The sequence below is a fragment of the Myotis lucifugus genome, unplaced genomic scaffold (genome assembly GCF_000147115.1).
Source record: "Myotis lucifugus unplaced genomic scaffold, Myoluc2.0 scaffold_60, whole genome shotgun sequence".
NCBI lineage: Eukaryota > Metazoa > Chordata > Mammalia > Chiroptera > Vespertilionidae > Myotis > Myotis lucifugus.
Window position 1 is genome coordinate 784,142 of NW_005871108.1, and position 20,846 is coordinate 804,987.

Below are 20,846 nucleotides of genomic sequence, written 5' to 3' on the forward strand. Positions count from 1 at the left end.
TGTTCCTCCCAAACCCAAAAGAGAACCCTGTTACCTCCCCTGGGCCAAAGCCTGCTCTCAACTCTCATAAATGCACTGGGGCAGATAGCTCTTCTGATAAATACTGGCCTCCGTTTTAAAACAAATGACCCAACCCATCTGAAATCTGAGTAGTGTGAGGGGTTGGGACAGGAATGTCTAGAGGGCAGACTCCCAGGGTGGATTCCTAGAGGTAGGGTTGTCCTGGAGTGGGCATGGCCAGATCCTTGGATACTGTGCAGATGCACCAGGGGAGAAGAAACCCATATGGTGGCAACAGAGTTGCCCTCAGTATCCTTCCCCAACTACCCTGTCCCCAGTTCTTCACCCAGTCCCCTCCCATGGGACACATGTATAACAGGACAACATACTCTGTGATGCCCTGTCCACAGGTGCATAGAGCCTCAAACCCTAAGGGACCAGGAGCAGAAAAGGGTTTCCATCACAGCTTTGTTTGAAAATGAACTGAAGGAGCATAGTCTAGAAGACTGTCACTATATGAGATTGCTCATATGCCATTCATGTTCACTTTCTCCAACTGACCCCCAAATACAAAGCAGCTGGGCTTAGGTTCCCTCTTTTATCCTAAGGCCTTATTTCATTTTACTGTCCCCAGCTTTAATAAACATACTCTCAAAGCCACCTGGACTCAGGTTGTGAAAAGAACCCACACACTACTAGACCCTGAGGGGTAACACTGGGACACCCAGTGCTGTTTTAGCCCAAATCCCGTCTCACAGAAATGTGTGCCCTTCCTTGGCATCTGGCCTTTTAGATACTAAATGGAGAGTTGGGGGGGAGTCTCCGGAAAGGAGGGGGCTGTAGAATCCCAGGCCAGGGAGGAATCCGGGCCTTAACTGGCCTAGAGAGTCCGAGGCTGAAGGAGGGCACAGAGGGTTTGTGTCCATCTCCCAGGACTTTAAATGGCCTGGGGTGGGAAGGCTCTCCAGTGGGAGGTTTTAAGCAAGAAAACCATCCGAGGCAGGCGCTGTGCAGTGGCCCCAAGAAGGAAAGAGCTGTTATGCCCAGATTTCAGGATCCCCAAGAGACCACCAGGGAGCCAGCCGAGTCCCATGCAAAAGCATAAGACTCTTTATTCGAGCTAGCTCAGGCTCCCCGCCGACACACAGGGGCAGGGGGCAGAGAGAGAGAGCTTTGTGGGTAAACCCCTGCCCTCCCTTACCCCCCAGTGTCTTATGTCCATTAGTTATGCTTATATGGATGCATACAAGTCCTTCGGTTGATCTAAGCATAAGACTCTTTATTCGAGCTAACTCAGGCTCCCCGCCGACACACAGGGGCAGGGGGCAGAGAGAGAGAGCTTTGTGGGTAGAGGGGTTTTATAGGGGGGTTGGAGTAAGGGGAGGAGAGAGGACTGTGGGCCCGTGCTAGTCGGTGTCTTGTTACACAGGATGTGGTTGTGTCTATGGCATGCACTTCCCTTGATTATCATTGGTTAGTTTAAAGAAATCCTAGGTGTGGCTAGCAGAGGCTTGGGCTTCCGGGAAGAAGCTCCTTGCTGAGCACATGGCTATGGCTGCTGCCCAAAAATGGAGGATTCGGGGCAAGATGGAGGGCGTAGCCCTCGTCCTTTCAGTGCACAGGCAGGGCGGATGCAGAAAGAATTTAACGAGAAACTAACGGGAAACCTCAACACAAAAGTAAAACAGGAATTTTGGAGGTGAAAACAACAGGTTTTAGGAAATTTTAGAAATTAAGGGGACCATGGAGGAAGCACAGGGCTGCAGAGCAGCAGAAGGTATATTTCCATAGAATAGGGAAGCTGAAAAGCTGCAACAGGCATATTTCCATAGAATGAGGGAGCTGGGAACAGCAACACGTCTATATTTACAAAAAGAGAGAAGGAAGCCCTTCATCCAGAAGGAGAAGAAGAAAGCCCAAAGGGAACAGAAAAACAATAAGGGGGGCGGGGGAGAGGGAGAAGAACTCCACATGTCCCACATGAGGTTGGTTGGACCTTTGAGCCCAGTAGTTACTGTAGTAAGCTAAGGGAATAGTGACTAATCAGAGGGGATATCAAGGCACCAGGACCTGCAGCCTTTATAAGCCATAGGGAAAAGAACTCAGTGGGACCCTTTCCCCCTCCCCATGTGGGAGTGTGTACTTGTTCTTCAATAAATCTCCATCTTTGCTATACCACTTCCTGTCCGTGGATTCACTCTTCAATTCCCGCGGACAAAGATCGGGGTTCCAGTCCAGGGGAACACCACGTGTTCCAATCCAAAAATTCCGTTTCAAAAGCAAAGGGTTCCAACCTTTCACGGGGACGCAAGACTTACCGCCCTTGGAGACGCGGGTTTGGGGATTTCAAAGTCCGTCGGGGCCCCCAGGATTCATCTGTACAGGACCTTGGGTAGAGAGGCTCGGGTGTAAAGGAGAAAGACCAAAAAATCCGCAGCTACCTTCCCTCGGCCTTAGCCGCTCCCGGGTGTGCAAGACACTGGATGTGCGCGCCAGGCGGCACCGGGGCAGGGGAATGACCGGATCGCTGCAGGCTACCGACGGGGCTCCACGCGGCCAGGGCGGTGGAGACCGGAGAGGGTGGGGCGGGCCCGGATGGGACGTCAGCAGGAGCGGGTGGGGCGGAGCCGTCCTCCCCGGAAAGGCGCACCCAGGAGAGGGGAGGGCCCGGCTGCGCCTGGGGCGGGGCGTTGGGACGGGGGTCGATGAACTGGCTTGGCCTCAGCAAAAGTGGTTCCGCGGGTGGAAGAGTGTGACAGGGTCCGAAAAGAATGTGGTGGAACTGGACCAGAGCCGCCTGATGGCCAGGGTCAGCTCCGCGCGGGGGGAGGGGGGCCGGACTCCAGTCTTGGGTTTGAGTTTGTATTTTCTGATTTCTCAACTTGCTCAATTTCTTTTGTGCCCTGTGAAGCAGGGCTATTTCCTGCCCATTTTAAGTACATGTTTCAAACAGTGTAATGTAAAATTGAGAGTCCTGTGGGCCACTTATGTTGAAAGTTAAATTGTCAAAAAAGAAAGAAAGAAAGTTAAATTGTCTTTGTTTTAACAGGCTGACAATGGATTTACTCAAAACTGCTAGTGTGAAGTGGTGGACATGCCTGCGCATCTTGGCAGAGATGCGGCTGAACTCCAGCTCTGGGTTCTGGGAACCTGGACTTCCATAGCGAGTTGTGGTGAAACAATAATTGGATGGAGGAACCATCCAAATAAGCAATTTCGTGAAGCAAGGAGTCTGTGCAGGAGATGCAAATTTAAATGTAAAACTCAAAATTCTACCTTTGTGAAACAAGCCTTCACAGACCGACATCTATCAGAACACCATTCCCACTCCTATTCCCCACTCACCCTTGAATTTTATAAGGACAAGACCTGGAGGGATGAAGCATGTGATAATTTAGGTCACCGTCCATGGTGTTGTTGTTTTTGAAATACAGCAATAACTTTTACAAAATAGATATAAATTGTATTGTCCTTTCCATATTCGGCACTTGAGGGGAATGATAAACTCAAATACCTTTGTTGAGGTAGACTTTTGTGATATCATAATTCATTTGTCATTGACTTTTCTGTATATAATACTGAGAAGGAAAATAGGGGGCAACTTTAGGGGCTTATAGCCTAATTCAGTATCTATTAAACAGTAATTTTACAAGCCCCATTCTAACTGACTAGGGCGGAGCTGCAAAGCCCACCCCAAGGGCCCGCCACTAGAAGATATATATATACACTGAGTGGCCAGATTATTATGACCACCTGACGTTTGTAGGCAAATTAGTTATAATTTCACGCTGAAGTTGCTAGAGGGCCAAACCATTATAAATAGGGAAGCAGGTTGTTTACCACGACAGTAGAAGTGATTTTTTTCTGAAGATATGGGTAAACAATTATGACCACCCTATCAGTACTTTGTTGGGCCACCTTTTGCCTTCAATACTGCAGCGACTTTTCTTGGCACTGACTTCCATGAGATGTTGAAAGGTGATGCGAGGAATCTGAAACCATGCCTGAAGAATAGCACTGTCCAGTTTTGTGAGATTTGATGATTGTGGAACCAGCTGCCTGATGGCTTTTTTTTAAATATATATTTTATTGATTTTTTACAGAGAGGAAGGAAGAGGGATAGAGAGTCAGAAACATCAATGAGAGAGAAACATCGATCAGCTGCCTCCTGCACACTCCCCACCGGGGACGTGCCCACAACCAAGGTACATGCCCTTGACGGGAATCGAACCCGGGACCCTTCAGTCCACAGGCCGACGCTCTATCCACTGAGCCAAACCGGTTAAGTGCCTGATGGCTTTTTTAACTTGGTCCCACAAATGCTCAATTGGATTGAGATCTGGTGATTGTGGGGGCCACCTAAGCAAAGTAAAGTCTCCCTCATGTTCTTGAAACCACTCCTGCACAATACGAGAACCACGGCATGGCGCGTTGTCTTGTTGGAAGAAGCCATCTCCATTGGGATACACCATCAACATGATAGGATGAACTTGATCAGCAACGATACTTAGGTGTGTTGTGCTATTCAGACATTGTTCCACACGAATTGAAAGGCCCAAATCATGCCAGGAAAACATGCCCCAAACCATAACACTGCCCCCACCAGCTTGAAGGGTTGTACTCATGCATGTGGGGTGCATGCTTTCATGATGTTTCCACCAAATTCTCACTCTGCCATCTGCATGATGCAACTGGAAACGTGATTCATCGGGCCACATGGCTTTTTTCCAATGCTCAACTGTCCAATCCTTGTGTTCCTGTGCGAATTGGAGACATTTTATCTTGGTAACTGCAGAGGTGTTCAAACAGGCCTTCAGCTTCCATATCCCATATGATGCAGTGTACGGCTAATTTGCCTACAAACGTCAAGTGGGCATAATAATCTGGCCACTCAGTGTATATATCAAAGCCTCCCCACATTGTCAGTTCAGGCTTTGGATCAAGGTCCCCTGAACTAGCAGCGCTGCGAAATAAAGGTTTTGCTTTCCTAATTCCTCTGAGTAATAAAGATTTTACTTTCCAGATTCCTCTGGGTAATACAGATTTTATTTTCCAGATTCCTCTGGGTGCCGGCTATCGTTCTCTTGGGCCATTTGCAACAACCTTCTTGGTTCCCTGACCCACGAAGAGAGCGGACTCCCGGGCACTGGGGCACTCGTTCAGGCTCTGAGACCCTGGGAAGGCGCCACTGGCACATTCGCCGGGACCCTGGAAGGCGCCACTGGCACATTCGCCGGTTCCTGGATTCGCGGGGACTCACTGAGGCAGGAAACAGCTTTCCGGACCCGCGGTTACATCTCTTCCCCGCCCCCCCCCCACGTCCCCCTCCCCACTTGGCCGAGTTCAGGCCTGTCTTTCGGGACAGAAGAGGTTGGCTGACCACCCGCTAGGCAGTTATCTGCCTCTGTTTGCTGGACGGACTGACTGTGGGGCTCTTAGGTAGTTGATCTGCCTCTGTTTCGGGGCTTCCTGGGGAGGAAGTCAAACTCGGACTGACTGTGTGTGAATGAGAGCGTGAATGGTGATTCCCATTTGGCTAAGAGAGGCGTCCTCACCTGGGGGACTGAGGCAACCCGGCCCGCCCTGCGGTGGTGATCCGGTTCCAGGATTTATACGGATTCTCCAAAGCTAAGAGTTTGTCTCCACCGAGAGAGTGGCCAGACAGACGGAGTCTCCGTTTCTGTTGAAATTGTATGTCTTTTTGTTGTTTGTTTAATTTGTTTGAAGATGGGGCAAGTCCCACTTTGGGAAACCTAGTTAAGCTACTGAGATTTCTGTCTGTATATCTGTAATGTAATCTTTTAGGGACTTTAGTTTACTCTTCCCTGGTTTGTAAATATAGGCCTGTACGTAATTTTCCAAAGTCTTTGATAACTTAAAGGCTTTGGAGCATTGCTGGGTTAAATGATACTGAAACATTAATTGATCTGAGTTTACCTTCTCTGGAGAATTGCGGATGACGTTGAATCGTTAATAAGTAAGTCTTGATACTAAGGAGCCATCTGAGACATGTTGGGGTAGAGGGATTAGAGAAACTCCTTCCTAAATCAGAAATCCTCTCCCCTCAATTTCTTGGGCATTTACTTTTCTGTGTTATTTAATCTCTGTCTTCACCACTAGACTATGAGCTCCTTAAGAGAAGGCTGGGGCCCTAACCGGTTTGGCTCAGTGTATAGAGCGGTCGGCCTGCGGACTGAAGGGTCCCAGGTTCGATTCTGGTCAGGGGCATGTACCTTGGTTGTGGGCACATCCCCAGTGGGGGGTGTGCAGGAGGCAGCTGATAGATGTTTATAACTCTCTATCTCTCTCACTTCCTCTCTGTAAAAAATTAATAAAATATATTTTTTAAAAAAGAGAGAGAAGGCTGGGGAGGGTTGGGGGGGAAGGGCAAGAGATCAACCGAAGGACTTGTATGCATGCATATAAGCATAACCAATGGACACAAGACACTGGGGGGTAGGGGAGGGTGGGGGAAGGTCAAGGGGGAGAAAAAAAAAGTAAGTCTTGTATTTTATTTGAAATCTCTCTTAAAATATAAATGTATTGCTAATCTAAGGAACGTTAATTACTTACATGTCACCTAAAAATTAAGGTTAAGGAAAATACGGCTTTGGTGCAATAGAGAAAGCATAGGCATAGAAATGCATTTTGAAGGAGAAAGAAGGTAGTTTCTAAAGCTGGTAATTTCTGAAAGTTATAAGAATGTTTGTGTCTAACACACATTGATACGTAATCTTTTGGTAAAATCAAGTTTGACGATCCTTCAAGGGTTTAAATTTTAAGAAACTTTCTCTTGACCTGGAATTGGCTTTAGATCATCCCAATAGGCTCTGAAATGCCTCAAATGTTTGTTTTCTCTTTCATGAAAGAAAATTTTATACTGAAGGTACATAGCAGCCTTTGTCAAATACAGTTATAACTAATGTTTATTAGTTATAATATTATAGAATATTGGGTTTTACAGAAAGAATTTGCCAGGGATTATAGTGTGAAACTAATTCCCTGGAAGTTAAGAACATCCTGTGAATCAGAATGGCCAGCCTATGGTGTGGGTTGGCCCTCAGAGGGAACCCTAGATGTCCCAACTGTCAGGGCCCTCTTTGAGGTCATCACGGGTGACCCTGGTCATCCTGATCAGTTTTCTTGCATAGATCAATGGCTAGAAATAGCTCGACACAGGTCTCCTTGGATCCGGCTCTGCGTGTGTAAGAAGGGACAGAGCAAGTTTTCAGTGGCAGAACAGAAGCAGGTCCCTCAGCAGGAAGCTCAGCCCCCTGTTCTACAGGAACCCCCCGAGGAAGTGCCACCAGTTTTACCACCTCCATAGGTGCCTCAAGTGGCACCCAGTGCTCCTTTGCCTGGTCAGGGAAGCTTAGATACACCACCTCCTTCCATCTCGCCCCACCCGGACTCTCCAGAGCCAGTTGGACAATGTTTGCGCTCAGCTGATCAGGGACCCAAGTCCCCCCTTGTCTTATTCAGGACACCAATCCACGAGGGGCACTTGCCATGATGCCTGTAGCTGCTACCCCAGCTTCTCCTGCCTCATCAGCCTTCTGAGACATGTTCAGTGCTGGCTGTCCCTTCCTGTTGCCGGCAGCCCCCAGAGGAGGTAAAAACCTGGATGGGAAGGGCAGCAGTGAAAGGTGGGCTCTCATGCCCTCCCTGGGAAAGAAGCTTCTGTGGCCATTCTGACCCAGAACAGGAAATCCAGCAGAGACAGGTCAGGCTCCCTCCCAGATGAAACACGTACCTGCAATTCTGAAAGGACCCTTCCTGGCTCCTAGAAACTCCATTGTGGATACCCAAGCTCTGCCACAAAACCTTTACAGCCCCATCATTAAAACGGGATTAAAGAAAAACAATTACGGCCAAAAAAGAAATGAAGAGACATCCAATCTCATTAGTAATTACCAAAAGCCAAATAAAACCACACTGAGATGCTATTTTGTCCCTATTCAAATAGCAAAAATAAGGAAACAATGGCTCTTTCCTACACTACTGGTGGGCACATAAATTGGCACAATTACTTTGGAAAATTTTACATTGAACATTCACATACCCAATAACCTGGCTTTTCCACTCTTGGCTCAGAAACAAAGCCTCAGAGATGGCAAGTGAGTTTGAAAGCTCACACAGCCAGGAAGAGGCAAACCCAGTACTTGGTCCAAAGTCTGGCTGACTTGAGCACACCATTTTTTATTTTTTATTTTTTTAAGAACAATCTATTTTATTGAGGGCCTTCAGGGAAGGGTTGAATTGCTGGGAGGACAATGAGATCCCATGTCTTCTGCAGGCCGGATCTCGCAAGCTTTACAACCTCCAAAAACAGCACACACTTTGACAGCCTTGCTCATCTCCCTCCCAAGGTGCTGAGGACAGTGTGTGTGGCAAGGGATCATTAAAGTTTTGACAGGCTAATTATAGGAACCACTGCCCAGCCACAAAAGCCGGAACCGGTCCACCAGGCTCTTCCCTCTTGCATCAGCAGCCTTATTTTGCTGTGTTCAAAAACACTTCCCCAAATAGCCTTCACCACGAGAAGCAGACACAGCCTTGCCCAAAGCTCCACTTCAGACTCCAACACGCATCTGAGAGCAAAGACACGGCCGGTCTCAGGGACTACAAGAGGCACCGTGTGCCCCTCGTCATGCCCACCCCTCCCCACTTGGCCCACTCACCTCCCTCCTGGCGACTGGTGCTGCTCCTTGTCCTCTCAGGTGAGTGGGATCTGGAACAGACCAGAATTTACCCCTGGCTGGTCCCGGAGAGGGGCATCAGCTGCCCTGGCATGCCTGGTGGGGCAAGAACCCACCAAGACAGAGTAGGTTGAGGACTTTCCTGACCCCAGACCCAGTGTCCAAAGAAGCAGAACTTCTTGGGCAGCACAGGGAAGTTAAGCTCCCAGGCTCTGGGCTCATGCCAGGTGGGTTCTGGTTCGGACACTTGTGTGCCCAGGTCACCTCTTCCACCAAGCAGGACCGCTAGTGGGACCTTTCTCTAGAAATGCTGGGAGTATGAAACATAAAAATGGTGAGGCGCAGCCCAGGGCCATTGGTGTTATTGGCAAGGCCCTCGCCCTTCAGTGCAAAATGAAAATGCAAGTCCTTTGTTCAAGAAGTATTAAGGATTTTAAAGCTCCTAGCTGGTTTGGCTCAGTGGATAGAGGGTTGGCCTGCAGACCAAAGGGTCCCAGGTTTGATTCCGGTCAAGGGCACGTACCTTGGTCACAGGCTCAACCCCAGCCCTGGCCCTGGTTGGGGTGCATGCAGGAGGCAACCAATCTATGTGTTTCTCTCACATGGATATTTCTCTTTGTCTTTCCCTCTCTCTTCTACTCTCTCTAAAAAAAAAATAAAAATCAATGGAAAAATATCCTCAGGGTCCCCCAGTATTGGGAGACCTGGGTCAATTGCAATTGTTGTTAACAACAACAACAAAAATATTCCATTCTTTGATTGATTTCAGAGAGGAAGGGAGAGGGAGAGAGAGATAGAAACATCAATGATGAGAGAGTCATTAATCGGCTCCCTCCTGCACGCCCCACACTGGGGATGTGACCTTGACCGGAATCAAACCCAGGACCCTTCAGTCCACAAGCTCTATCCATTGAGCCATACCAGCTAGGGCAAAATATTCCATTCTTTAAAAATAATAATAATAATTTAAGGCAGCAACAACAGAGTATTAACTCAAGCATAGGGCCTATGTGACTATTCACATGGAACAGCCATGAGCCAGCACTGGCCCAGCCTGAGACAAACCTAGGCTCAAATCTCGCCACCGATTGCTTTCACTAACTTCTCTCTGAGCCTCAGGTTTCCCTCTCTGTGAAGTGGGGCTAATCATAAGACCCACCTCATGACTGTGTTAGGAGGTTTCAATGAGGTTATACCTATAAGTACAGTTGACCCTTGAACAATGCAGGGGTTTGGGGGTTCTGACTCCCCAGGCAATTAAAATCCATGTATAACTTTTGATTCTCCAAAAACTCAACTAATAGTAGTCTACTGTTGACCAGAAACCTTCTTTATAAACAGTCCATGAACACATATTTTGTGTTATATGTACTATACTCTGTATACTTAGAATAAAGTAAGCTAAATTTTTAAAATGTTATTAAGAAAATCATAAAGATCCTGGCTGGTGTGGCTTAGGGGTTGAGCATCGACCTATGAACCAGGAAGTCAATCGAACTAGGTTCGAGTCCCACTCAGGGCACATGCCTGGGTTGTGGGCTCGATCCCCAGTGTGGGCCATGCAGGAGGCAGCCGATCAATGATGTTCTCTCATCAATGATGTTTCTATCTCTCTCTCCCTCTCCCTTCCTCTCTGAAATCAATAAAATATATTTTAAAATATTTTTTAAAGAAAATTATAAAGAAAACACACTTATAGTGCTGTATGTATTCACTGAAAAAAAAATCTATGTTTAAGTGGACCCACGTAGTTCAAACCCATGTTGTTCAAGGGCCAACTGTACCTGGCACAATGTAAAGATTAGATAACTTGGCTATTATTATCAGACTCATATCTCCTCTAAGATCATCTAGCTGCAGGGCCTTGAGGCTCCTGGGTATTGTTCAGCCTCTCAGCCCAGAACACTGTGATCCACCAGACAAAATGCTTGGTTCTCAACAGGCTCATTCCATCTCTTGCCCATCTGGCCTCTTGTCCCCAGGCCCTATTGAGATCTAGATTCTGTTCATCACACCTTCGGTCCCCCAGATGGTAACCCCCAGGGGGTCCTGGTGGGACTCAGGTGTGGGGCTTTGAATAATGATAGCTAATATTGAGAGAAGTTAGCATGAAACATGGGCAGACAGGGCAGGGGTCCAGTGGAAAACAAAGGCAAGTGGAACATAGGCCGGGCAGACAAGGCAGTTTGAGCAGCCTAATCACAGAAACCACACCAAGCAGGATAACAAAATGTTTTTGGAATCAGAGCGGGGGCAGGTGAAACTAAGGAGGGTCTGCACCAATAAGGCGAACTGACACATAGGAACTGGGAAAGTTAGATCCGTTGCTGGGCAAGAACAATTAAGGGAATCAACCAGGTGGCTACACGGGCAGATATAGAGCAGGCGTGTAGCAAATATATACCTCTAGACTACAAGGCTTCAAGGGGGCAGCCCATTATTGGGCCCCCCCTCCCCATGCGGGGAGTCTGAATCTGCTTGTAATAAATTTTCCACACTTTTGCTTAGTTAAATCTTCTTCTGGTCCGCGGAGCTCATTCTTAGGCGTCAGAGACGCGACCCTGGGAAAAAAACCTCAGCTCACCCTTCAGGTTATCAATATGTTTAGCATTTGCATTGTGCTGAGCCCTCCATCAACTATTGAAAGAATGGATGTTGAAATCTCACACTTTGTGCATTTGTCAGTTTCTTCCTGCTATTCTATTATTGGGTTTTGCTTTATATACTTTGAAGTTCTGTTATTAGGTACATAAATGTTTGGGATTTATATGGCTTCTTGATTAATTTACTCCTTTATCATTATGAAATAATACCCTTTATTTCTGGAGATAGTGTTTGCTCTGAAGTCTACTTTATCTGATATTAAAATAACCACTCCAGCTTTCTTTTGATTGGTGCTAGTATGCTGTATATTTTTCTATCATTTTCCTTTTAATCTATTTACACCTTTAATATTTATAGTGCATTTCTTATAAGCAACAGATAGTTGGGTCTTATTTTTTATCTAATACAGTGGTTTTCAACCTTCTGGCCCTTTAAATACAGTTCCTCATGTTGTGACCCAACCATAAAATTATTTTCGTTGCTACTTCATAACTGTAATGTTGCTACTGTTATGAATCGTAATGTAAATATCTGATATGCAGGATGGTCTTAGGCGACCCCTGTGAAAGGGTCGTTCGACCGCCAAAGGGGTCGCGACCCACAGGTTGAGAACCACTGATCTAATATGACAAGCTCTAACCTGTACTTAACATATTTAGACCATTTACATTGACCAATTTAAATCTATTACCCTCCTCTCTGTTCTTTGTTCCCTTTTCCTTCTACCTATTATTGGTAATTAAATATTTTTATAATGCTATTTTATCTCCTTTACTGGCTGTTAGCTATAACTCTTTATTTTGTAGTTTAGTGGTTGCTTTAGAGTTTAATTATACACCTTTAATTTATCACCATCTACCTTTTATCATACCATTTCACATATATAGTCATGCATTATTTAGGACAGGGACTGAGAAAGGCATCATTAGGTGAATTTGTCATTGTGTCTACATTTAGGGGTCATGATGAACAAAGCAACATGAGATTAAATCATGCCCAAGAGAAACCAATGCAATCAAGAGATGCAATAGACATGAGATGTGTGAGGCTGCTGCCAGCATAACATGGCATTCTGTTTTTGAGAGTACTAAATACTTCTATTTTAAAAGTAGAAAAAGTACACTCCAAAATGATTAAAAGTATAGCATAGTAAATATGTAAACCAGTAACATAGTCATTTATTATCATCATCAAGTATTATGTACTGTGTGTGTGTGTGTGTGTGTATGTAAAAAAGCCCCGGTGCACAAAATTCGTGCACAGGGGGAGTCGAGGACCCTCAGCCTGGCCTGCACCCTCTCCAATCCAGAACCCCTCAGGGGATGTCCGACTGCTGGCCTAAACCGGCAGTCGGACATCCCCCTTGCAATCCAGGACCGCTGGCTCCTAAACACTCGCCTGCCTGCCCTCCCCTGCTGGCCTGATCACCCCTAACTGCCCTCCCCTGCTAGCTTGATCATCCCTAACTGCTCTCCCCTGCCGGCCTGTTTTTGTTCTGAAATGGGGATGATGCTGCCCACCTCAAGGGAGTGCTGGGAGGAATAAATGCAATAATACAGGCAGTGCCTGGCCATGGTGAGTACTCAAGTGCCATCTATTATTTGTAAGTTCTCCATTCACTATCTCTGTTCTCTCCAGCCAGTTGCCTCATCTCCTCTTTCACTTCCCCCTCCAGCAACCCTTAGAGTGTCCTGAGCAATTGTTCTTGGTCAGCTAATGACTAGCTTCTGTTAAGCTTGCCTCTCAGATCTCCAAATCTTTCCTGCAGCAGCTCAAGGCCTTTCTTTGTCTATTGTAGGAGTCTCTGAGAGGAGCAAAGGGAATGAGTGGCAGGTGCTGCAACCTGAGGGTCCCATGCTGGTGGCAGAAGGTGAGACACTGCTACTGAGGTGTACAGTGGTCGGCTCCTGCATTGATGCCATGATAAAATGGATCAAGGTGAGCAAGCAGGACCAGCAGGAAATTTATAATTTCAAACATGGCTTCTTCCCTGGGGTGACACCTGTGACCCAGCAGACGTTGGAGCCACTTAGTTGCGACTATTCCATCTATATTCATAATGTCACCAAGGAGCAGGAAGGAACCTACCACTGTGTGAGGTTTGATGGCTTGAGTGAGCCCTCAGAAATGCAGCTGGATGAAGGCACCTCAGTGCTTGTGAAGGGTGAGTATCAGGCCCTGCAGGTTAAAGCATTCTTCTCTGATCTGTTTTTCTACATCAGTCACGTGTATCCTCAATCATGCTGTATACACAAAATCTCAGTGGCACATAACAATAAGTATATCTCACTCACACATTTACTAGTATAGGCAGCTGGGGTGGTTCTATTCCGTATGTCTCATTCCAGATGAGCCAGAGTGCATTTTCTCATGGAGATGGCAGGAGAACAGGAAGTCAAGTCCTAACACTCCCAGTACATGTCAAACTTCTACTGTCATAGTGTCTGCTAACAGCCCATTGGTTAAAGCAAGTCACATGACTCAGCTCAAATTCAATAGACAAGAAAGTGTACCCTACCATCATGAGGCTATGGCAGGAGTGTGGATGTTCCAGAGGGGAGTTAAGAACTGGGGTTGATCATTTCATTTACTCACTCCCCAAGGAATCAGTCATTTTATCTATAAGTTCACCAGTGATAACCTGGATACCCAAATCCTGGGTGTGTCATTCAATAGAAGTGTGTTTTTAAGTCAGTCACTTCAGCTCTATGTACTTGAAAAACAGACAACACAATTCCTGCTTCAAGAGTCATTCAGATAAGGAACAGATGTTTGTGAAACCACTCTGTAAACTGCTGACATGGAGAGTATCTGTGAGTGTGGTCATGGGGGCGGGGGGTAGGGGGGCAGAGGGCGGTCCATTTTCACTTCATGCAAGCATTTCAGGAAGACTTCTCTGACTCCTTCCAAGCTGTGGCTGGTGACTTCTCTTGGTCCTGCAGTCGCTGGGTTTCCAAACTCAGGGGGATTTCCTGGACCATCTCCACAGCCAGACTGAGACCTTCTTCAGGGCAGGACATTTGTGTGTCTTTCTGAGCTCCATTTCCCTCTGTTCTAGCATCAACACAAAGTGGTACTGAGAACTTCTTTATTGCCCTGGCTGGTGTGGCTCAGTGGGTTGGAGCATTGTCCCTTACACTGAAAGGTTGCTGGATGGATTCCTAGTCAGGGCATATGCCCAGGTTTGAAGTTCCATCCTTTTTCAGAGCATGTGCAGAAGGAAACTGATCAATGTTTCACTCTTACATCGTTGTTTCTCTCTCTTTCCCTCTCCCTTTTTCTCTTCAACTACTGAGCAATGAGGAAACATAGGAGGGAGTGTCTGAGTGAAGAAATCAGGGAAGCGGAAGGGAGGAAAGATATAAGGGTGGAAATGAGTGGACAGTGGAAGAAGAGAGAATAAAACAAGGGTCTGTCTTTGACTTCAGGAGCTGGGAACCTAGAGCCAAACCTCCGGATCATCCAGCCCCAGGAGCTGGTGTTGGCAACCCCTGGAGACACTGTCTTCCTGAACTGCACAGTGCTTGGAGATGGTCCTTCCGGGCCCATCAGGTGGTTCCGGGGGTCTGGTCTGAGCCGTGAAGCCATTTACAACTTTGAAGGCATCTCCCAACCCAATGTGACTGCGGTCCAGGCCTCCAGCAGCGATTTCAGCATTCTTTTGCAAGGTGTCTCTACGGAGTATGCAGGCACCTACTACTGTGTAAAGTTTCAGAGGAAACTTAACAGGCAATACCTGTCTGGACAGGGCACCAGGCTGAGGGTGAAAGGTAAGACAGGTGGTCTAGGCGGTGGTAGGGAAAGGGGGGAGGTTATCCACAAGGAACTTTTCACCATGTCCCAAACACGCCAGCTTTTCTCAGCCTCCGTGCCTTTACATAAACTGTTCCCTCTGCCTGGAATGTTTTCTCATTTTCTATGTCAAACTCCTAATCGTCCCTCAAAGCTCAGCATCAATAGCCTCTCCTCTGTGAAACCTTCTCCTTTTACCAGGCAGAGTTCACTTTTCCTCATTCTGGATCCCATAGAATTTTGTATAGCTAATGGTTCAACAAACATCTAGTGCGCGCCTGTTGACTGCTCTGCAGTGTACTCGGTGCTGTGGACACTGCAGTAAATCAGACATTGTTTCAACCCCAGAGATGCTCACACGGGTCTAACTAGTCCTTATAGGGACGAGGTCTGACATATAGCCCCCATCCCAGGTAGAAACTGGCAGGCTCATTTCGGTGACCCCAGCTCCAAGCACAGGGCTCAGAAAGTTGTGGGACAGAAAGAAAAGTGGAACTTGAGACCACCTCTCTCCCTTGCAGCAAAGCCCACTTCTTCCCAAGAGGCAGAAGTCATCAATCAACATGTAGCCAGGAGATCTCTGTCAGGTGAGTGAGTGTTCCTACCTGCAATGGAATTAACCAGGACCCCACAGGCGAAGGTGGGGCCCAGATGGCTTAGCCATGGGAAGGGAGTCGTCCCTTCTAGGGCCCATCTGTCACCAAGAGAGTTCCGGGAAGCCAGAGCACCTTGCTAAAGCTCCATCGGAGACACAGTCAGTGCTAGCTGTTCAGCAGGCGGTCTTCCCTGAGAGGCAGTGGTCTCCCCGTGATTCCCTGTAAGATTATACTGTAAAACTGTGCGTAACTGTGCTGAAGCGCATGGCTCTGGATTGAGCCCCTTTCTCTCTGTGAGACTGTGGGCAGGTTGCCTCGCTCCTTGAATCACTGATGTCCTGCTCTGTGACCTGGGGTGTCGGGGTGGGGATCAGAGAGCCTACCTCACAGGGTTGTGTGTGGACCCAATGAGTCACAGGTGCTGAATGCCCGGAACTGTGTCTTTCACGTCACCTGTTAGTACTCAGGGACGCTCGATGACTGGGGGAACTGGGCACAGAGGTTGCCAGAGTGCCCTCCCTGGCGCTCAGCCCTGTTCCTGCCATTCTTGGGAGCCCACCACTTCTTTGACACATGTGGTCCTGAGCAAATCACTTCCCTACTCTGCGTCTGTCTCCTCATCTATACGAATGGCGTTGCTATCCTACCTTGCAAGATTAGTTTGAGGATTCTACTAGGCAATTAGGAAGTGCTTAGCTCAGGACCTGGGGCAGAGGAGTCGATCAGCCAATAAATGAAAGCAGTTTTCTATTATAGCAGGGCCTTGGATGACGTAGTTTCCATCATTTCGCTTTAACGTGAATAAGATGCCATAAGAACTTCACTCTTTTTTTTTTTTTAAATATATTTTATTGATTTTTGACAGAGAGGAAGGGAGAGAGATAGAGAGTTAGAAACATCGATGAGAGAGAAACATCGACCAGCTGCCTCCTGCACATCTCCCACTGGGGATGTGCCCGCAACCCAGGTACATGCCCTTGACCGGGATCGAACCTGGGACCTTTCAGTCCGCAGGCCGACGCTCTATCCACTGAGCCAAACCGGTTTCGGCAAGAGAACTTCACTCTTGTTTATATCAATTAGCCTGTGGTAAAGTTGGTTTCATTACAAATATTATATGTTTTGCTTAAAGTCACAGAACCTATGGATGATGTTAAGTGAGGACTTACTGTATTGTCAGAAGTCAGGGATGCTATCAGGATGATTAAAGGTACCGGTAGGATATTGTCCCTTTCCGGGCCTGGGACAAGGGGAAGGGAAGTCTTGGATCTCCCCTTCCAGTAAGAGAAAGAATGTGGCCCCCAAAATTAGAGAGCAGCTGAGCCCAAACCTCGCCCACAGGGAGCACTGATGTATGGGCTGCTGAGGACTCACCTAGGGTCCTTCTTGAACTCTCCTTTGTGTCCCCCAGGCCTCCTGTCTGTGCTCACAGCTGTGGTCCTGGGAATGAAGGCAGTGACCTTGGCTGCACTCCTGCTGGCCCTGGCTGCCTGCTGGAGACACCGTGGGCAAGAAAATGTCAAAACCCCAGGCCGAGCAAAGCTGTGCTCATCTTAGCCTGGGGCATGGGGCCTGGGGCATGGATGAGGGGTCAGTTCCAGAGTGGTGCTCTGAGTCGGAGAGGGGCCAGGACTCCCCAGCCATTTCTCTGCCTCCAATCCCAGCCTCCAGATGTCCCCCAGGACTCACGAGAAACTCCAGCATCCCTACACCTGGTTTCAGTTCACCTAGTGAAATAGCCCACTTGCCACTGGGATCCCCTCAGATGTGCTTTCCTCGCTCTTCTCAGCCTGTCCAGGCCCTCCTTGTCCTTCAAGCCTTGCCCAGGTCTCCCTTCAAGGCTCTTGCTCCTGCTGCAGTCCCTGTGAAGTGCTCTCCCCCTTCCTTCCCCGCTCCACATTTTCACAACCTTCAACTCTAACTCAGAGACTTCCCAGAAGATACCCCTGAGCATTTCTCACCCAGCCACACTGCCTCCATTTGTACCCTTCTCTCCACTTTCCTGCCTTTTTTCTTCCTCATTGTGGCTAGCTTGGGTGGCTGCAATAGTTGGAATATAGGGTTGGTAAGTTTGACGAAACTCATAAATAACAGTGGTTTAAACCAGAACAAAGTTGGTTTCTCTAGTAATATCTGAGCATAAGCAGACCAGGCAAAACAGCCGCTTCCTGGTATTGAGACCAGGGATTCCTTGATCATGTTGCTACCAGGTCCACCTCCCAGGCTGCAAGACCAGGGAAAAGGCAATGAAGGGGAGCATGGCACTCCCCTTCAAGGGCACAGCTAGGAATTTGCCCACATCATCTCTAATTGGCTGGAAGGTGTCACATGGTCACACCTAGCTATAAGGAAGGCTGAGAAATACAGTCTTCATTCTGGCAGCAATATCCGCAGCTGAAAAATTTCACTAGAGAAATAGAGGGTAAATATCAGTAGATACTGTAACCCAAGCATGTCAAAATCAGAGGCTAACATGGGCCAAATAAACAAGGTTTAAGTTGATGTGGGCCACAAATAAAACAAAAGCTTCCATTTTCATAGAAACATAAGTTTATTTCGATAGAGACATGTTGAATACGCAGGGCTGAAATAAATGAGTCATCGTTAACATAAAATAATAGAACATATTAATAGAAATTAATATTTTTTTCTTGAACATTAACTTACCAGACACTAAATAACTGCACAAACTAATAAGCGTAACGCAAATAAACCTATTTTTCTTGTTCTTCGAAAGCGAAATATTTTCTGTTGCGCACACCAAACAAGTCACTACAGGACTAATGATGTGGCAATGGGCTGCTCAAATATTCACTGCTAGTATTAGTGGAGAGAAATGGTGTGCCTGTGTGTAAGGCGCTTAAGGGGAATGAATGCAACACGGTTATAGTAATCAGTCATTAGCGAACGTTGTAGTTTGTATTAATAATTATGTATAACAGGATGTTGTAAAAATTAAGTTATGAAATTTTTATTAAAATGTCTCTTACATACTGTTATATTGGCTGGGCCTCAAAAATATTTGTTGTGGGCCACATGTGGCCCGCGGGCCGTGAGTTTGACATGCTTGCTGTAACTAGTAGTTTCCACCTCAATATCTCAATGATAGACACAGCCTCTTCCTTGCTCTGAGCGACAACTAGTTCAATCCCCAAGGAAACAGCACCTGCAGTAGGACGGCATAATGGAGGGCAGTCATTCTCAAGAAGAAGAGATTTTGCCCTGGCCAGTTTGGTTCAGTGGATAGAGCATCGGCCTACAGACTGAAGGGTCCCAGGTTCTATTCCAATCAAGGGCACATGCCCAGGTTGCTGGCTCCATCCTGAGTGGGGGGCATGCAGGAGGCCCACATTCCAAAATTGACTCCCAGGTCCAAGGTTGACTCCCAGGTCCCAGGGCATACAACTTCCAGTCGAGTTAGAATGCCCTTTCTTTAACCAGAACAAGGCAATCATGGTTAACAGAGCATAATTAATATTTCCCATAACCACAGCTAGTCCCCAATATTCTATTTTTGCCCCTAACAAAGGTTTCACTCCTTTACTTCTTCATTAATTCAGCAAGGAGTCATTAGGGCTATGTAATGCCAGCGATTGCAGGTCGGGGAGATAAAATGACAGCTAACGTTTGCTGAGGGCTTAATAAGTATCAAACATTGCTCTTAGCACGTCCCACTGAATCCTTGAGCGTCCCTCTGAGGGAGGTACTGTTGGGAGCTCCACTTTACACATAGGAAACTGAAGCTTAGAGAGAGGTCTGCCCAAGGTTATATAAGCAGTAATAACTGAGTTTCAACCCCAGGCTGTGTAAATCCAGGGCAGGTGCTCTTAAGCCATATTATGCTGGAGACAGCCCTGGTCCCTGCTGCCACCGGGATTGTGGCCCTTGGGGAAGGCAGGCACTTAATGGGAATGCACAGCAGATTGTCTGAGGGAGCCTGGGGATGTAGACATGTAACGGAAAACACAGGTTTGGCTGCCTGCTCCCTACAAAAGTCAAAATCATGAGACGTGCTGGTGCAAAAGGGAAGAGGTTTAGTCAGGTGACCTGGGAGAATGGTGTTCTCCTTCTCAAAGCCCATTTCCCCTTTCTGTTTAAGCCCATGAGGTTTTGTGTGTTTTTTCTCTCTATCCATTCATCTTTTTGGCTTTGGGCCTCTTAGTGTAAGAATCTCCCCCTGCGCCATCTTGGCCAATGGGAGAGACTCCCTGGCCCCCACCTGACTGTCTATGCGGTAACAGAAAGGCCTGAGAACAGAAGGATGAGTGGGATCTGGCAAAGGTACGACGAGAAAGTGAAGCGCATCCAGGCAGGTGGCAAGAGACAAGAGGGCAAAGAAGCTCAGGACCTGAAACACAGGCTTGTGTCTGAGAAGGTGCCCTTGGGCCAGAGGCCTGAAGAAAGTGAGGGAGCACCTTGCCCAGCAAGGCGGGAAAGGTGTACCTGGCCGGAGCAGCGAATGCAAAGACTCATGCAAATGCATGTCTGGCACATTGAGGAGCATCAAGAAGGGTAACGTGCCTGGAGCAGAGGAAGCTAGAGAGAAGCCTAAGAGATGCGGTGGAGGGGCAGGCTCATGTCACGTGGGCCTGGCAGGCCCCTAGAGACTCACGCGGAGAAGATGAGGAGGCACTGAAGGGTTGGAAGAGCGGAGTGACCTGCTGTTCAAGGTCTGCTTTTGTTCCCTAGAGTGTGAGTGAGCAACAGGAGGGCAGGGACTTTGCTTTGCTCGCTGCGGATCGCCAGCCCTGGAAGAGCATCGGGCCCTGGATAACACTCCGTAAATATTTGAACAAGTGAATGAACAAATGAATACATTAATGCAAAGACCGGATGAGTGCATGAGTAATTGACTCCTTCATTCTACCTACCCAATGTTTCAAACCCGCCCCTCCTCTCCTCCGTGCCGCTCCCACCCCCGCCGTCGGGCTGCCGCTCTGCGCACGGCCGCAAGAGGCGCGGGGGGGGGGGTTTCCGGAGGAAAGGCTTTTCTTGGGGAACGGGGTGAGGGGCTTGGGAGGGGCCCCCCTTTCGGTGGGGCGGACCCCCCCCAGGGGGCGGAAAACCCAGAGGAAGGGTTTGAAGTTTTTCCAGCAAACAAACGGGAAGGGTTTTGGGGGAGCCACACGGGGAAAAAAAGGGGGGAAAGAGCAGG

The 20,846-nt window shown here is 47.7% G+C and overlaps 3 protein-coding genes across 5 annotated transcripts in view; 1 reads left to right on the top strand and 2 right to left on the bottom strand.

Annotated features, from left to right (window-relative positions):
• LOC106694359 (protein ZNF738-like) overlaps positions 1 to 2,445 on the bottom strand; it is a 45,975-nt gene extending 43,530 nt beyond the window's left edge. Inside the window, exon 1 of the mRNA XM_023754334.1 lies at positions 2,319 to 2,445. The gene's annotated coding sequence lies outside the window, so the exon portion shown is untranslated. The remainder of the gene's footprint in view (positions 1 to 2,318) is intronic.
• LOC102437080 (protein ZNF738-like) overlaps positions 1 to 2,453 on the bottom strand; it is a 19,294-nt gene extending 16,841 nt beyond the window's left edge. For all 3 annotated transcript variants that reach the window (XM_023754326.1, XM_023754329.1, XM_023754328.1), the window contains exon 1: positions 2,319 to 2,453. The gene's annotated coding sequence lies outside the window, so the exon portion shown is untranslated. The remainder of the gene's footprint in view (positions 1 to 2,318) is intronic.
• Positions 2,454 to 7,563: 5,110 nt separating this feature from the next.
• Positions 7,564 to 18,266, top strand: SIRPB2 (signal regulatory protein beta 2). Its single transcript, XM_023754481.1, has 6 exons — positions 7,564 to 7,646; positions 8,530 to 8,720; positions 13,102 to 13,467; positions 14,732 to 15,073; positions 15,617 to 15,682; positions 17,103 to 18,266. Exons 1-6 carry the CDS (start codon positions 7,564 to 7,566, stop codon positions 17,246 to 17,248), a joined length of 1,194 nt encoding a protein of 397 aa, XP_023610249.1. The 3' UTR covers positions 17,249 to 18,266.
• Positions 18,267 to 20,846: the final 2,580 nt, after the last annotated feature.

Coding starts and splice junctions, on each gene's coding strand:
- SIRPB2 (XM_023754481.1), top strand. CDS start 7,564: ATGTTCAGTGCTGGCTGTCCCTTCCTGTTGCCGGCAGCCCCCAGAGGA. Junction 7,647..8,529: donor GGGAAGGGCAGCAGTGAAAG/GTGGGCTCTCAT, acceptor TTCCCCAAATAG/CCTTCACCACGAGAAGCAGA. Junction 13,468..14,731: donor CACCTCAGTGCTTGTGAAGG/GTGAGTATCAGG, acceptor CTTTGACTTCAG/GAGCTGGGAACCTAGAGCCA.